Here is a 15,477-nt window from a genome sequence, read left to right on the forward strand (position 1 = left end):
TCCTCCTCCGAAAACCACAGGCTTTGCAGCCAGGAGCCAGGCAGCAGTCTCCTGGGATGGCCAGTCAGTTTTAAAGAGTCCAACTTGGCAAATCCTGACCAAAAGTAATAATGCTATTCAAATTCATCCCTTTCTGAGTTTTCTATTTCCCTCTTCTCACTCCTTCTCCTTCTCCACTTTCCCTCTGGCCTGTCAGTAAGGGAAGCTGTGTCTGAATTTCTGGACACTTCCAAAAGGACCGCCCACCTCAGAGAAGCCACCTCAGAAGGAGAGAGCCCCCGAGGTTGTCTCCAGCAGCATAGATGACAGCTTCAGGCTTCCCTCTCTCCTCGTGAACGAAACCCACTGAGCCTGGCTGATGCAGCCCAGGTTCTTCAGGGTCTTCACAAGATCCCGGCGGAACCTCTCACCCACAAAAACGTAGAGAACAGGGTTCAGGCAACTGTGGAAAAAGGCCACGGTCTGAGTGACCTGGAAGCAGATGTCAATTTTGATGGAGAGGGCACAGCTGGAGATGAACATGGCGTAGGCATCGATGGTCTGCACCAGCAGGACGCAGTTGTGGGGGAACTGAGACAGGACGAAGACGGTGAGCACCGTGATGGTCACCTTCAGGGCCTTGTGCTTGGAGGACTTCTTGGCCTGGATCAGGGTGTGGATGATGATGGTGTAGCAGCAAGCCATGACCACAAAGGGGAGGAAGAAGCCCAGGATGACCTTCAGGGTCAAGACAGCCGACTTGAGTTTGGTACTGTCGTCGCTGGAGTAGACCATGGTGCAGATAGCAATGCCGTGTTCCTCCTTGACTTGGCTGTACAGGAGTTCTGGGAGGCAGAGCGCGGCCGCCGTCACCCAGATGGTAAAGCAGACCATCTTGCTGTACAGGAGCCTTTTCTGCCTCCACATCTGCGCCCTCATGGCCTGCGCGATGGCGATGTACCTGTCCACGCTGATGCACATGATGAGCAGCACGCAGCTGTAGAAGTTCATCTTATACATACTGTTGACCACCTTGCACATAAAGGTCTGGAATTTCCACTGGTCCGCGGCGGCAATGGCCCAGAAGGGCAGCGTGGCGAGAAAGAGAAGGTCAGCGATGGCCAAGTTGAGAAGGAACATGTCGGTCATGGTCTTCACTCTCGTGCAGTACCAGTAGACCAGGATGACGAGGCTGTTGCCCACGCCGCCCACGATGAACACGAGCCAGTACAGGGGTGGGAGGAAGTGGCCCGCAAACTGCCTGACGTGGCTTTTCTCACAGAAGTAGTCCGTGAAGTTGCCGTCGTACTCCATGGGCGGCGTGCCATCGTAGCCGTAGTCATCTGACAGGTTAGGGATTAGGCTCTGCAAGGAGACACAGGGCGACACTGGGTCAAGGGCTGGCTTTTGAAGGTTCTGTCTGATGGCAAAGGCACGAAGCCCTTGAGCCTTCCAACCCCAAAAGGCTGTGAGAAGGCAGAAGAAGTGTGTGTGTAGGAAGTAGGAATTCCAAGAGCATCTGCTTAGACTGTAAATGATTTATTTATTCAACAAATGTTTATTAAGCAGGTGCTGAAGAGTCAGGTATGGTTCCCACTCTCGTGGAACTTTCCTCCTCTGGGACGAGACACACAAGCAAAGGAACAGTCACAGGCCACTTGACAGGTGCTCCATCGGGATGGAAGGAGGGTCTCAGGGCCACTGGTGGGCGAACTTATCCAACTAAGTGAACGAGTCTGATTGTTCCTTCTCCTGTCTACTCTGCGCTCCCTAAAAGGTCCTCAGAGGCGTTCACACTTCTCTGGGTCCAGATTCCCCTGAATCCTTTGAAAGCTATGGATCCTCTCTTGAGTAGCAACAGTCACACACGTACCCGCTTACACGTGTGCACGCACATGAACACACACGCTTATGTATACACCCTCACGCACATGGACATACACAGGAAACAACACAGGTTGCGTGATTTCAGGGTCCCTTGTTGAGAATTTGTTATGAATTTCAAGACAGCAGAGCATTAAATCAAACAAGTAACACTTCTAAGCATGAGGCCCTGTGCCACCCACCCATGCAGCCAGCCCTCACAAGCCCTCACGTTTACAGACACACATGCACACACGTTTACAGACACACATGCACACAAGCGTGCCCACACGAATACACATACGTATCCACATGGACACAACCCGCACACACATGCACGCATTCAGACACCTGCGCTCACACCCTCACAGTGTGCACACAAGCACGCATGCACACACACCCTTCGATACAGCTAAGGACTCTCCAGGCGTATTTTCAGAGTGATTGAATTCGCACATAGAAAGCCTGGAATTGAATGAATTTCATCAAGACCACAAGGCCAGCCTGTATATCCTTACAGGATCGGAGTGCTGGCCACCTTTATGAGTGACAGAGGAAGAGTTCGTGTCCTAGGCTAGGGGAAGCCTGGACACACCTGTCCACCTGTGTCAAGACTTGTACTCATAGCTTTGTCCACGACTGATGGGCAAACGCCCTTTGCATCTCAGGCACAGGATCCTCTGAAAATCTCCCTGCAAATATAAATGTCAGTTATTTACCAGCTTATTTGCTTCCCTACTGTCAGAGCCCCAAGTGCGTGCCAGACCTTGTGTGGAGTGCAGGATGTGCGTGCATTTAATCCTGGGCCTTCCAGGTAGGGGTGGGCCCCTCTTCCAGATGAGGGGCAGCTGGCTTCCAGAAGGAATTCTGAGGTGGCCAAGCCATTTCTTCTGTCCTCTCTGCTCTCTGAGCCCTGGAGACACTGCTCTTGCTGGAGAAGCCACCCACAAAGGCTGTTCTCAGGTCTGAGTCAGAATAAGACCTAGAGAGATCACTGTAAGGATCTGAAATCCACTCATTTCCCACTCACTTTCCATCCAAGAGCACGCACTGGAGCCCCCTGGCTGAGCACTGGGTTGAGTGATTTCCCACAAGCTGCCCTGAGTTTATCCCGGGGACTGTGTCGAGGTGGCTTCTAAAGAGCTCGCCGTGCACCCCACCTCCAAGGGCGTTTTGGTCTAGCTCTGTGGCCACTCATCAAGACCTAGCTCAGACGTGCATTTGGCATTTACATATAAAAGATGTGAAGCAAGGCTTTCGTATTTCCTGAAGAACAGGTGAGAGTTTTTTTTAACTCATGAACCATATGAATTCTGTGACTGATGAGGATTCCCTTTGTAATTGGGAAGCTCAGTCAAACTGGTAGCCCAAGTATAGTAACCAAGTAAAACCCTTTGACCAGTGCTGCCTAATAGGAATATAAGGCAACTTCCTTAATTTTGCGTTTTCTAGTAGCCAAGTGAAGTCAAAAGAAATAGGTGGGTCTCACCTTAATAATGTGTTTTATGAAACCTAGCATGTCTAAAATATTATTTCGTTATGTAAGCAATGACTTCCCTGGTGGCTCAGACAGTAAAGTGCCTGCCTTCAATGCAGGAGACCCGGGTTCAGTCCCTGGGTCGGGAAGATCCCCTGGAGAAGGAAATGGCAACCCACTCCAGTAGCCTGGAAAATCCCATGGACGGAGGAACCTGGTAGACTATAGTCCATGGGGTTGCAAAGAGTCGGACACAACTGAGCGACTTCACTTTCACTTTCTTTCAAGCAGTGTAAAAGTTATCAAGATATTCCACATCCTTTTGTTGCATAGACTATGTTTGGACTAAGTGCATTTTGCAATCAAGGGACATCTTAGTCGGAGTGACCACATGTCAAGTGCTTACAGTCCCTACGTGACTCGTGGCTACCGCGTGGGACAGCTCAGTTTTAGGCTGAAAACGCAAGTTCTAAGTCTTCCTGTTTTTTCTCTGTTCTGTCAGTTTGCTCTGACCCTGTTTGAACGTATGTCCTTTCTCTTCTGTTGTATGCACTCAGTAACTGCCTCATGCCTCTTATGGAACATTGACAGGGGCCGTGGGGACAGAGTGAAACAGGGTGTCATTACTGCTGGGAAGTGCCCAGTCTTTCTCTGACAGGGCTGACCATTCTCTTCCACATCTTACTGGAATGTCTAGAAGTTCTCTTTCCCAAGGTTTCCCTTGAAGCATTTCTTAGCAAACTGTGTTGTTCTTAGACCCTTTTAAAAACGTGACATCGTCATCAACTAGACCACTGCTCACAGCCTGTGGTCCCCCATGAGCAGTGGTCTGAGCCAGATCTAGAATCTTCTCCCATTGTGAGGAGTAGCAATCCGTGGGGGTGGGTGGGCCCAGACCTGGCCAGGATGGATGGTGTTTGTGTGAAGATCCCACCATCTTATTCCTTGACTGACTAAGAGGTCAGCATGCTCACCTTAAGCTTGAGAAACAGCTCTTTATTTCTTGTTCATTGGTGATGAATAACGTGATTTGTTCACTCGTTCAGCAAGTGTTTACTAAGCACAGAGTACACGCCAGGCAAGGAAGCCACTTCCAAAGGTTAGTGTTCTTGTCAGTGATGGTAACAGAAGTGGAGCGAACCATGAGAAAGGTCCTGGACTCACCTGTCATGGAACGGGGGGGAGGGTGGTCTGCCTGCATGCGGGGTCCTGAACTCCACAGCACAGAGGGGCCCTAGATAGGGCAGTATCGTAGGATGGTTCTGTTATTCGCAGGGGGCTACTTAATTGGAGTATTTATATCATTCGGATGATTTTTAGAATTTTGATCAAGAAGAGAAGTGCCTGATAGTCACAGATCTAAGTAAATGAGAGACTGTCTCACAGCATGCCCAGGGGCTGGCCTGCAACTCAGCGGCGTGGGCCACCTTCTGCTCACGTAGGCTTTGGTTTCTGTCCTGGACAGAGCTTTTAGAGGCTCAACAGGTTTTAGAATGATTTTCAGATGTTAGAGACCATCTTATAGAGGAGAGCTTCCCTGATAGCTCAGTTGGTAAAGAATCTGCCTGCTATGCAGGAGACTTAAGTTTGATTCCTGGGTCGGGAAGATCTGCTGAAGAAGGATAGGCTACCCACACCAGTATTCTTGGGCTTCCCTTGTGGTTTAACTGGTAAAGAATCTACCTGCAATGTGGGAGACCTGGGTTCGATACCTGGGTTGGGACGATCCCCTGGAGAAGGGAAAGGCTACCCACTCCAGTATTCTGGCCTGGAGAATTCCGTAGACCGTATAGTCCGTGGGGTTGCAGAGTCGGACACGACTGAGTGACTTTCACTATAGAGGAGACAGACCCAAGGAACAGAAGGTTCTGGCCCAAAGCCTCACCCCTGGGGAATGGTCAAGGCCAGAGCCAGTGCCCTGCCCTGCAGCCCCAAGCTGGGGCACTTGTAAGCCCTGCAGACCCGGCACCTTGCTCTCCACCTTCTGATCCCTGCAGGCCCGGCACCTTCTCTCCACCTTCTGATCCCTGCAGGCCCGGCACCTTCTCTCCACCTTCTGATCCCTGCAGGCCCGGCACCTTCTCTCCACCTTCTGATCCCTGCAGGCCCGGCACCTTCTCTCCACCTTCTGATCCCTGCAGGCCCGGCACCTTCTCTCCACCTTCTGATCCCTGCAGGCCCGGCACCTTCTCTCCACCTTCTGATCCCTGCAGGCCCGGCACCTTCTCTCCACCTTCTGATCCCTGCAGGCCCGGCACCTTCTCTCCACCTTCTGATCCCTGCAGGCCTGGCACCTTGCTCTCCACCTTCTGATGCTGTCACGTGTACTTGTTGTGTTGTTCAGTCACTAACTCATGTCTGACTTTTGCCAGGCTCCTCTGTCCTTCACTGTCTCCTGGAGTTTTCTCAAACTCGTGCCCGTTGAGTAGGTGATACCATCCAACCATCTCATCCTCTGCTGCCCCCTTCTCCTCCAGCCCTCAATCTTTCCCAGCATCAGAGTCTTTTCTAATGAGTTGACTCTTTGCATCAGGTGGCCAAAGTATTGGAGCTTTAGCTTCAGCATCAGTCCTTCCAGTGAATATTCATGGTTGATTTCCTTTAGGATGGATTGGTCTGATCTCCTTGCTGTCCAGGGGACTCTCTGAAGAGTCTTCTCCAGCACCACAATCCAAAAGCATCATTTCTTTGTTGCTCAGCCTTCTTTATGGTCCAACGCTTATGTCTGTACATGACTGCTGGAGAAACCGTAGCTACAGTGGCCACACCAAGCCTGAGCCTCAGTGTCTGAGTCCCGGCACCTGAGCTGAGTGGCTGTCAGATCCCCCACCTGCATCCTCCCCCCACCCATCCCGGAAAGACTGTGGGCACCAGAGGATGCCCTGTGGCTTCCTCTGCCCAGGGCAGCCGGGAACTGCCTTTTGCTGGGGGCAAACCTCAGTGCACAGCAGATAAGGGGCCTGCCCTGCCTGCCAGTGCCTGCCACCAGGCGCTGTACCCGACAGGACCCGGCTCCCGAGGCCGTGCAGGTGTGTCTTCCTCCCCTTGGGAGCCCTTGGCCCAGAAGCTGCGACCCAGGCATTGAAGATGCTACAGCTCCTGGACTCCATCTTCCCCCGACTTTCTAAGGCCTCCCTCCCGAGTCTTCTCTTCTTTGAGCCATTTGACCTTGAACCCTCCGTTCCTCCCCCAGCGTCGCTTTCCTCATCTGTTAGCGTGGCTCCGCCTTTACTGTGAGACCGGAGGAACACGGTGCCCTGGGTGGTGACTGGAACACGGCCGGTCCTCAGAAGAGTGGCCCCAGGAAAGTCACGGCTGTTGACCAAGCTCATAGCCACAGAGGTCACAGCTTGTCCCCGTGTAGGTGGTGCTGGACACCTCTTGATCACAAAAGGTCATTATCTGAGTGCATTTTCTTCCTTTCTGAGGCTGCCTCGCAACGTTTGGATATTTTCCCAAGATCCCAAATGATAAAACCGAATGACTGATGTTATGAGCCCTGTTTCCAGCATCGGGGATAAAGAGCAGATTCTGTTTCAGGAGAAACTACGGTTCTAATTTTGGTCAGAAAAATAGAGACTTATTTTGTACTTCAGCTTTCCAGGTGGTGCTAGTAAAGAACCTGCCTGCCAGTGCAGGAGACGTAAGAGACTCGGTTCAATCCCTGGGTCAGGAAGATCACCTAAAGGAGGCATGGCAGCCCCAGGCCCTAGCCTGGAGAATCCCACGGACAGAGGAGCCTGGCAGGCTGCAGTCCCTAGGGTTGCAAAGAGTCGAACACAACTGAAGTGACTTACACACACCTTGTTACTTCAGCAGGCCCAAAATAATCGTCTTTTTGGTATTGCTGTTGTTGTTACGGGAAACATGATGAGATATGCAATGCTAAAGATCATCAGCAGGTGATAAATAACTTACTTGATGTCAGTGGTGGCAACCACCACTCTCCATAGGTGGGGGGAACCTACAGCATGGAGGACATTTGTCAACTCCACTAAGAATGTTTGACTTCAATACCTATGTGTAAAACCCAGATTCTCCCTTTGAGAAAGCAAAATTGAAATCCTTAGATATTTTTGTGAGCATTTAATATAAGTAAAGCATAGGAATTTTGATTCTATAATTAATTATATTTGGCTATAAAATCATGAATGATTCTCTGGATCATAGCTGTACTCACTGATTTCTATTAGCCTCTTTCAGAGAAATATATATCATTATTTGCTTTTTTGTAAAGACTATAATGTTTGATAAGAAACACGACTAACATGCCCACCATGGGTCTTTTAAAAGCAAATGAATTCTCCCTTGCCCTCTTTTGTCTGAGTTTCAGAACAGACACATGGGACTAAGCACCTTGTAAAGATCATAAAACCCTCACCTATGAGTAAAACCTGAACCAGCCTTCTCCTCTGCCCCTCGCCCCCCGCACACATACCGCAGAGCTCTTCCAGAGCTTCGTGTCTGCACAGCCCTCTGTGCTGGGCACTGACCAGCTGTCTGGAGCATCGCTCAGCAGAACTCTTGTCCTGGGAAACCACAGAGCACTCCTTCCCCCACAATGGAGCCCTTCCCACTCCCCGAAACGAGGCCCCAAATGCAGTGTATTTCAAGGAGCCCAAGGATGTGGCCATACTCACTGTGGCTTCTGTGGGGACCATGGTGGGTCAGACTCAGACTTGCTTCTAGAAAGAGAGGGCAAAAATCAGAACGAGGACTGGCTTTTGACTGAACAGGAGCAAGTTCCGAGAGATGGAGATGAAGCATTTAATTTGTTTGTTCTCATGAACAAAAAAAAAATGCCAAGCTAGAGTTAGAATCCATGTTATACTGATGCTGAGTTAAATAGATTTCAAGTCAAGTCTAGATTTCGCAGTCATCTAGGTTGTTAACCCAGAGTTGAAAGAAATTTCTCCTTTGAGAGCACTTGGGGGCTTTGATGTCTTCCCAGCGCGTCCTTTTTACCTTAACCCTTCTTCTCATAACTCAGCTTCTCTACCAGGCGCCGCTACTCCAATTTTATCCACCAAGTGTCCCCTGAGGACAGCAGGACAGCAGACTTAAAAGAATGCTCCAGCTGACTGCTGGAGGGGCCCCTCGGCAACCAGGAGGCAGGAACCCCAGGGTGAGGTGGCCTCTGCCAGCATCAGAGTCCCTCACCAGGAAGGGCCCAGCACCCCAACACCTCCCTGCGCGCTCAGTTTACAAATTTGGGGCCTGTTTGCTCTACCTTGACTTCAGCAGGAAAAGGAAGTCCTGCATTTCTTTACCAAAGAAAAGATAGTTGTCTCATGCAGAGGGCCTCCAAACTAACTGAGACAAATCTCCGCTGTCGTTTTCTTGTGTTTTGAATCTCTGCAAAACCCACACCTCTGTGGCCAAGCAAACAACAGCTTGGTTCCTTTCAAGGAAGGGTCTGTGCCTGAGTGGGGCATTTCTTTCTTCATACACCTTCAGTGAGTGTGTTTCCGAGAAACATGTTCAGCCCACACCCCAAGCTTCTGGAAGGAAATTTTCCCCTCATACATCCAACTGTAACCTGTTGGGCTATTTTTATTCTTGTTTTCATAACACAGCCTCGTGACTCTCTGTGCTTTTCTAAGAGTGTAGTTGTTTTAAAAACATAGCATGTGACTTGGGAGATTGAGATTGACAAAGATACACGACTATGTATAAAATAGACAAGAACTAGAGAGAACTACTGTACAGCACAGGGAACTCTACTCCACGCTCTTGGTAACCTAAATGGGAAGGCAATCTAAAAAAAGAATGGATGTGTATGTATCGACGGATTCACTTTGCTGTACAGCAGGAACAAGCACAGCACCGTAAAGCAACCATACTCCAATTCAAAGAAAAAGAGCAACATACCATGTGGGATAGCCACTACGGAAACCCGTTACACCCACCATGTGGTATCTGCCTAAGAAGAACGCAAGCTTATATCCACGCAAAGACTGACATATGAATGTTCATGGCAGCTTTGTTTGTAATAGCCAGCTACTGGAAACAGCTCAACTGTCCTTCAAATAGAGTGAATAGGTCGCGGTGGAGTATCCATACAGTGAATTTGGAACAGCTGCTGATACACACAGCAATGTGGATAAATTTCAAAATAACCTGAAAAAAGTACATACTGTGTGATTCCACGTGTGTAAAATTCTAGGAAATGGGAGCTAATCAATAGTGACAGAAAGCAGATCGGTGATTTCCTGGAGACAGAGAGAAGGGCAGGGCAGGGCGAGGGACAGGAAGGGACAAGAGCAGGCCAAGGAGCCTCTGGGGTGAGCGCTGTGCTCACTGGAGTGATAGTGTGGTGATCTCACGGGGGTGCACGAATGTCAGAACTTGGGCTCTGTGCTTCAGACATTTGCAGAGCTGGTAGCTGGATCTCAGTAAAGTGGTTAAAGTAAAGAAAGGAAAAACAGCAAGGTCTGATGAACACTTCTTGTTTCTGTCCCTCTTCAGAGTCATATCGGGCCGTTAGCAGGCGGGGGAAAGACACCCAGAACTTCCTCCTTGTAGCCTTCCTGCCAGTAGCTCCTCCGAAGTGCCTTGAAGTGCCTTGGGCTGTTCGGTGGGAATCGAGGGCTCAGTATGAACTCATGGCTTTTAGGGTTAGAAGAGATTAAGCAGATAATGTTTGATAGATCAGTCAATCGATTGATAAATAGATACAGATAAGTTTGTGTCAGTGTGTCAGTGTTCGGTCACTTCAGTCGTGGCCGACTCTCTTTTGCGACCCCGTGGACTGTAGCCCGCCAAATTCCTCTGTCTGTGGGATTCTGCAGGCAAGAATGAATACCAGAGTGGTTTGCCGTTTCCTCCTCCTCCAGGGGATCTTCCTGACCCCGGAATCAAACCCACGTCTCCTGCATCTCCTGCATCGCAGGTGGAGTCTTGACCTGCTGTGCCACAGTTGTTATGTGTTTTAGCTTATTTCCTGACTCTGCTGCGAGTCCTTGCTGTGAAAGCAAGGACACACCATATAATGACCATTGGGTGCCCAGGTCTTGGTTTCTAAAAACCTTTCTTCCTGACAAGGAACCAGGACCCCATGGAGAAATGCCTGATTCCAGAGTGAGGGCAGGGAAACTGTAAAATGAACTTGGGACTGATTTTTAACCCAGAAAGAAAGTGTTTAAAGGCATTGAGGGCTTGTCAAAGGACAGAGGCACCAACTTGATAGGGTTCCACTAGCCAAATCTGAGGCAATTTGAGCATCAAATTAAATAATGATGGCAGTCATTATAGCACATTCAAATAAATCAGGATCCGTGGATCCATACTGAGAAAAATAAATGAGAAAACTGAGCTCTCCTTATGGTGCCGACTAATAAGTACAGAGGATTACTGTGATTAGAAAATCACCAGTGGATGGTGAGATTAGCAGGTGAGCATTTGATAAGAAATTTACTTCGTCTCAAAGAATCTCCCCCCAAATGACAAATTGCCCCATTGACTTTATGATTTTTTTTCTCTTATGCTCTGAAACAAATCTTTGTAAAAATTTGCCTAGTTAAGATGGAAAAATCTCAACTCATCTAATTTAACTTTAATACATCTTGGGGAAGAGGGGAGATAGTTTATAAGACATTTGTTAGAAAACACTTCATATATTTCTAGTATCTATGTAGCCCCAGACTCTTTGCCATCCCATGTCGCCTTCTTTTAACTTGCACAAAAAGACTAAATATTAGCCAGATAATATCTGAGAAAACAAATTCCCAAAGGAGGAGGCCACATGAAGAATAAAGAATGGATTTGGTTTTAGCTAGTTACAGGTTGAAAATAAGGATTGATGGTAATGATGCTGGTGAGAGTTTGAGGGCAAGGCCTCCACACAGCAGTGGGGAGAGTAAATTTGTGTGACTTTTTCGGAGGATTAAACCGTGTCTGTCGAAACATACCGAGCACAGCAGCTCTGACTCAGCTGTTCATCTGCTGGGAACACGCCCTTCTAGTACTCACACAAAAGAACATAAAGGTACATGAATGCGCTTCCCTGGTGGCTCTGATGGTAAAGAGTTCACCTGCAATGCAGGAGACCCAGGTTCGATTTCTGGGTCAGGAAGATTCCCTGGAGAAGGGAATGGCTACCCACTCCAGTATTCTTGCCTGGAGAATCCCGTGGACAGAGGAGCCTGGTCAGCTATAGTTCATGGGATCAAAAAGAGTCAGAAACAACCGAGCGACTAACACACAAGATCCTATATGTTGTCTCCCCGCCCCCCCAGAATCAAAAAAACTAAAGGCAACCTATGGGTCAGCAGTAGGTAATATTCTGATACACTCATTCAGTAAACCGCATGTAGCCAATAAATAGAATAAATCAGACCTCACACTGATGCAAGGAGGTCACCAAGATTTTTAGGTATACACATGCAAAATGTAGATTATGATGCATGATCTTTTAAAAAATATATAAAAGGTTATACACTTGATAGCTGTCAGTACTGAAGTGTTTTCTGGAAGGAAATTAAACAAGGATGTTGTTTTCCTTTAGGTTTTGTAACCTATTTACATATTCTACTTTGTGTACAACATTTTATTTTAAGGGCTATCTTAAAAATAACTTGTCAGCTTAAAAAAAAGGAAAAAATAAGCCCCAGCGCTCTTCCGTCCTGTACACCTGTTTGCAAAAGTTGTCCATAGGACGAACTCGTCTCCTCCTAACCCTGGAAGAAGAAATCTAGCAAGTAAATTCACTGCGTCTACTATTGGCCACTTTGGAATCCTGCACTGGCTCTCTGTAAAGGTTTATCTTCCTTCCGTTATAAAGGTGCTTTGGGCTCATAGAAGATTTGGAGAGAGCCCAGGGGTGAAACGGAAAATGAAAAATAGTCCTCCCTAGACCCCCCCACCTAAAGACCCCCCCCCCCCCGCCGAGCCTTTTCAGCTGCTCCTCCTACCCTGTATCACATAGTTTTCGTCTGTGTTATTCCACAGACTGCACAAGTGTCAGAGCTTGCTTTCATTTTCTTTTGACCCCTGAGAAGGAGAGAAAAACAGAAGGGGAAAACCCGCAAGTGACAAAACACACCAAAAGCAAGGGACGTCTCTGCAGTCTGTTGGGAGAACATGAGGGCTGGGCTCAGTGGCCCCCGGGTCTCCCCCGCCGCTCCATGAGGCCGCGCTGGGGTGCGTGAGCCACCCCGTCTACAAAGCCTGCTTGTCTGTTGACTCCCAGGGGAGTGAGGCGGGGGAGCACACCGGCCCCCATCTGCTCCTTGGCCCCTCCTTTGCTGCCTGTGGGACCTTAGCAAGGAGCGACCTGCCCTCCCCTAGCCTTGGTTTCCTTGTCTGTAAAATGGACGTGATCACCCGACCTACTCTAGAGGCTTGTTTCCAGGGTCAAGTGCAGTGCTGTGCTTTAAGGCTCTTAGCGGGATGCAGAGAACTCTGCAATGATGAGGAAGCAGGCTTCACCCCACAGCTAACTTACACAATGTACCTGGACACCGGATACACTTTCTTGGCTTAAATACTGTGCAAGACATGATCCATGTCTTCAAGAAGCTCACACTCAAGTACAGTGGATACATCATGGCTGCAAATACCAAAGATGGGAAATGCTAGGAGATGATTTTGGAATTGGGAGAAGGAAGCCGAGTCCCTAGCACTGGAGAAAATCCAGGAGGGCTTCATTGAGAAGGCAACAATTTTGCTGGCTCTTGTAGGCTGAAGAGGGCTTCCCGGGTGGTGCTAGTGGTAGAGAACCCACCTGCCAATGCAGAAGACACAGGAGACCTAGGTTCGATCCCTGGCTCGGGAAGACCCCTAGAGAAAGGCATGGCAGCCCTCTCCAGGATTCTTGCCTGGAGATTCCTGTGGACAGAGGAACCTGGTGGGCTACAGTGCATGGGATCGCAAAGAGTCAGACACAACAGAAAGAACTTAGCGCGCACACATGTAGGCTGAAGAGCATGCGGGCGTTCAGTGATGGGAGAAGACATGACTCCAGGTCAGGGAAATGTAAGAGATATCCACAGAGGTGTGAATGCCGGAAAGCAGCAAGTATGTGCCGGGTCCTGAGGAGCAGGGAGCTGCTCGTATCCAAGAGTGGAAAGTGCCTATTAGAAAACTTAGCCTGGGATCCACTAATATCTATCGTTTTTCTAGTCTCTGCTGTCCTTCAAGGCAACCAGTGTGAAAATCCGCATGGTGTTACTCATAGTAGCCCCAGTAAACTGGATACCGTACTAAAGTGAGTCAGGAAGGCAGGTCCTGACTTTGATCTTTGTCCAGCTTGCCACACAGAAGTTGAATCACCTCTTGCGTTTTGTTTTTGTTTGGAAGCTCTGCTTTCTCACGTTGCATGACCGCAGGGACTCTGAGCTGTCCCTGTGCAGACTCTCTCTGTTCCCCCAGCCTGGGTGAGGCGCCCACCCCTCGCCGGGCAGGCACTGCACTGGGCCCAGGGGCTGTGAGTGAGGGGCATGTGAGGGGGCTTCAGAGCAGATGGACAGATATTTGTACAAATAGGCTGTCAGATGCCGGATGCTAAAATGGCAGGTGAACTTGGGTTTGTTGGATGAGGGGAGGGAGGAGCAGGCCTCGCCCACTGGTGGCTGTTCCACATCCCAGCCCCGGACCCAGCAGCTGCCCACCCACAGAGGGTCCAAGGGGCCACAGCCAGCTAAGAGCTGATGAGGACAAGTATGTTGACAGGACAAAGCAGTAGTCAGTGAGGAGTCACTTATAATAGAGCAGCTTTACTTTTATCTGATTGTAAAGGACTGTATTCACAATGAAGAAAAAATAATCCCCCAAAGCAAGCATATATAATGAAGAAAATAAAATCTCCCCAAACACCCCTTTCCTAGGATGGCCAGTGTTAATCTTCTGAGATGCGGTCTTTTAGACATTCTAACACAATCCCACATACACACATAACCCGTGAAGAAAAGGAAATCAGACTACCCAAAGCGTTTTCTGTCTTGCTGTCTAGTTAACAGTCTCTCACGGACCACTTTTAATGCCAGTTCAGTGTGAAGTTATGTCACCAGATTGAGGGGCTGCCAAGTGTTCCACTCTCTGGATTCTATATGATTCATTTAACCAGTCACCTCTTGGTGCAGAGTTCACTCGTTTCCAGTTTTTCGTTGCTACAGAGAATGCTGCCAAAAACACACTTTCCCTGGGACAGCCCCTCAGACCCAGGGACCTCATCGGGGCTTCACTTTCCCAGCCCCGGCCCACCTTCTTGTCACATGTCCCCCACTCTTGCTTCTCCCTCCTTCAAGGAACAGATCACTGAACAGACTGTCTTGAACCCGAGCCTCACACGTGTGGGTGGGAGGCAGTCTTATTACTCACCCTGGAAGCCTGGGCAAGGCATCCACCTGATTCACCTCTGCCTCCCTGGCAGCTTCTAGCCAAGTACCTGGTGCTCAAGGCCACTGAGCAAGCGAGTGGGTTTTAGAAGCCTTCGTGTCAGCACACAACTGAGGACCCAGCGCCCCTGGGATGGGGAGGAGGAAGAAGGTGATACTCACGGGGGAGGGCAGCGAGTGAGGCTCCGGGAGGAGGCGGCCCCGCCAGCTCTGGGGAAGGGCCTGGCTTGCTCTTTGCCTGGGACGAGGGGCAAGCCTTCTGTGAGCTCTGAGCAGGCTGCTACCTACCAGAAAGGAAACCAGGCCACCCCTGCCTGAGTTATCACTGGTGGGGTGGCCAGGAGGGTGGGGAGAGGGAGTCACCAGCTGCAGCTTCCAGCAATCAGCAGAGTCGGTAATGTGCAAACAGAACTGAAAAGCCAAGAAGTGCTGGTCTAAGGGAAAACTGTCTTCTCTGAAGATGCTCAGACAAGCCGATCATCTGACAGCCATTTCTTTTCCTAGACAGCGTGACTCCTTTCAGGGGATGGGGAGGTGGAGAGTCCCATCGAGAGGGATCAAGCTGGCCCAAGTGTATCCTTATAAGGTCTCATTGTCTGGACAGGCCTGTGAGGGGGTGATGATCACCCCTACCCCCTGCCCTGGGCATCACAGAGTGACCCATTAGACCTTAGATGTACCTAAACCCGTACAGCTACTATGGTACCATAGCTACTAGCCACGTCTGCCTGTTTAAATTCAAATCAATCACAATGTGACTAGTTCCTGAGTCACAGTAGCCACAGTTCGGGTGCTTGACAGCCGTGTGTGGCCGTGGCTACC

General features: G+C 49.4%; 1 protein-coding gene across 1 annotated transcript; it reads right to left on the reverse strand.

Moving 5' to 3' along the window:
- Positions 1 to 261: 261 nt before the first annotated feature.
- CCR9 (C-C motif chemokine receptor 9) lies at positions 262 to 14,936 on the reverse strand. Its single transcript, XM_005900888.3, has 3 exons — positions 14,818 to 14,936; positions 7,960 to 8,004; positions 262 to 1,344 (listed from the first exon to the last, which is right to left on the reverse strand). The coding sequence occupies exons 2-3, from the start codon at positions 7,978 to 7,980 to the stop codon at positions 262 to 264; spliced, it is 1,104 nt and encodes a 367-aa protein (XP_005900950.1). The 5' UTR covers positions 7,981 to 8,004; positions 14,818 to 14,936.
- Between the last annotated feature and the right edge of the window lie 541 nt (positions 14,937 to 15,477).

The sequence above is a fragment of the Bos mutus genome, chromosome 22, assembly GCF_027580195.1.
Source record: "Bos mutus isolate GX-2022 chromosome 22, NWIPB_WYAK_1.1, whole genome shotgun sequence".
Taxonomy (NCBI): Eukaryota; Metazoa; Chordata; class Mammalia; order Artiodactyla; family Bovidae; genus Bos; species Bos mutus.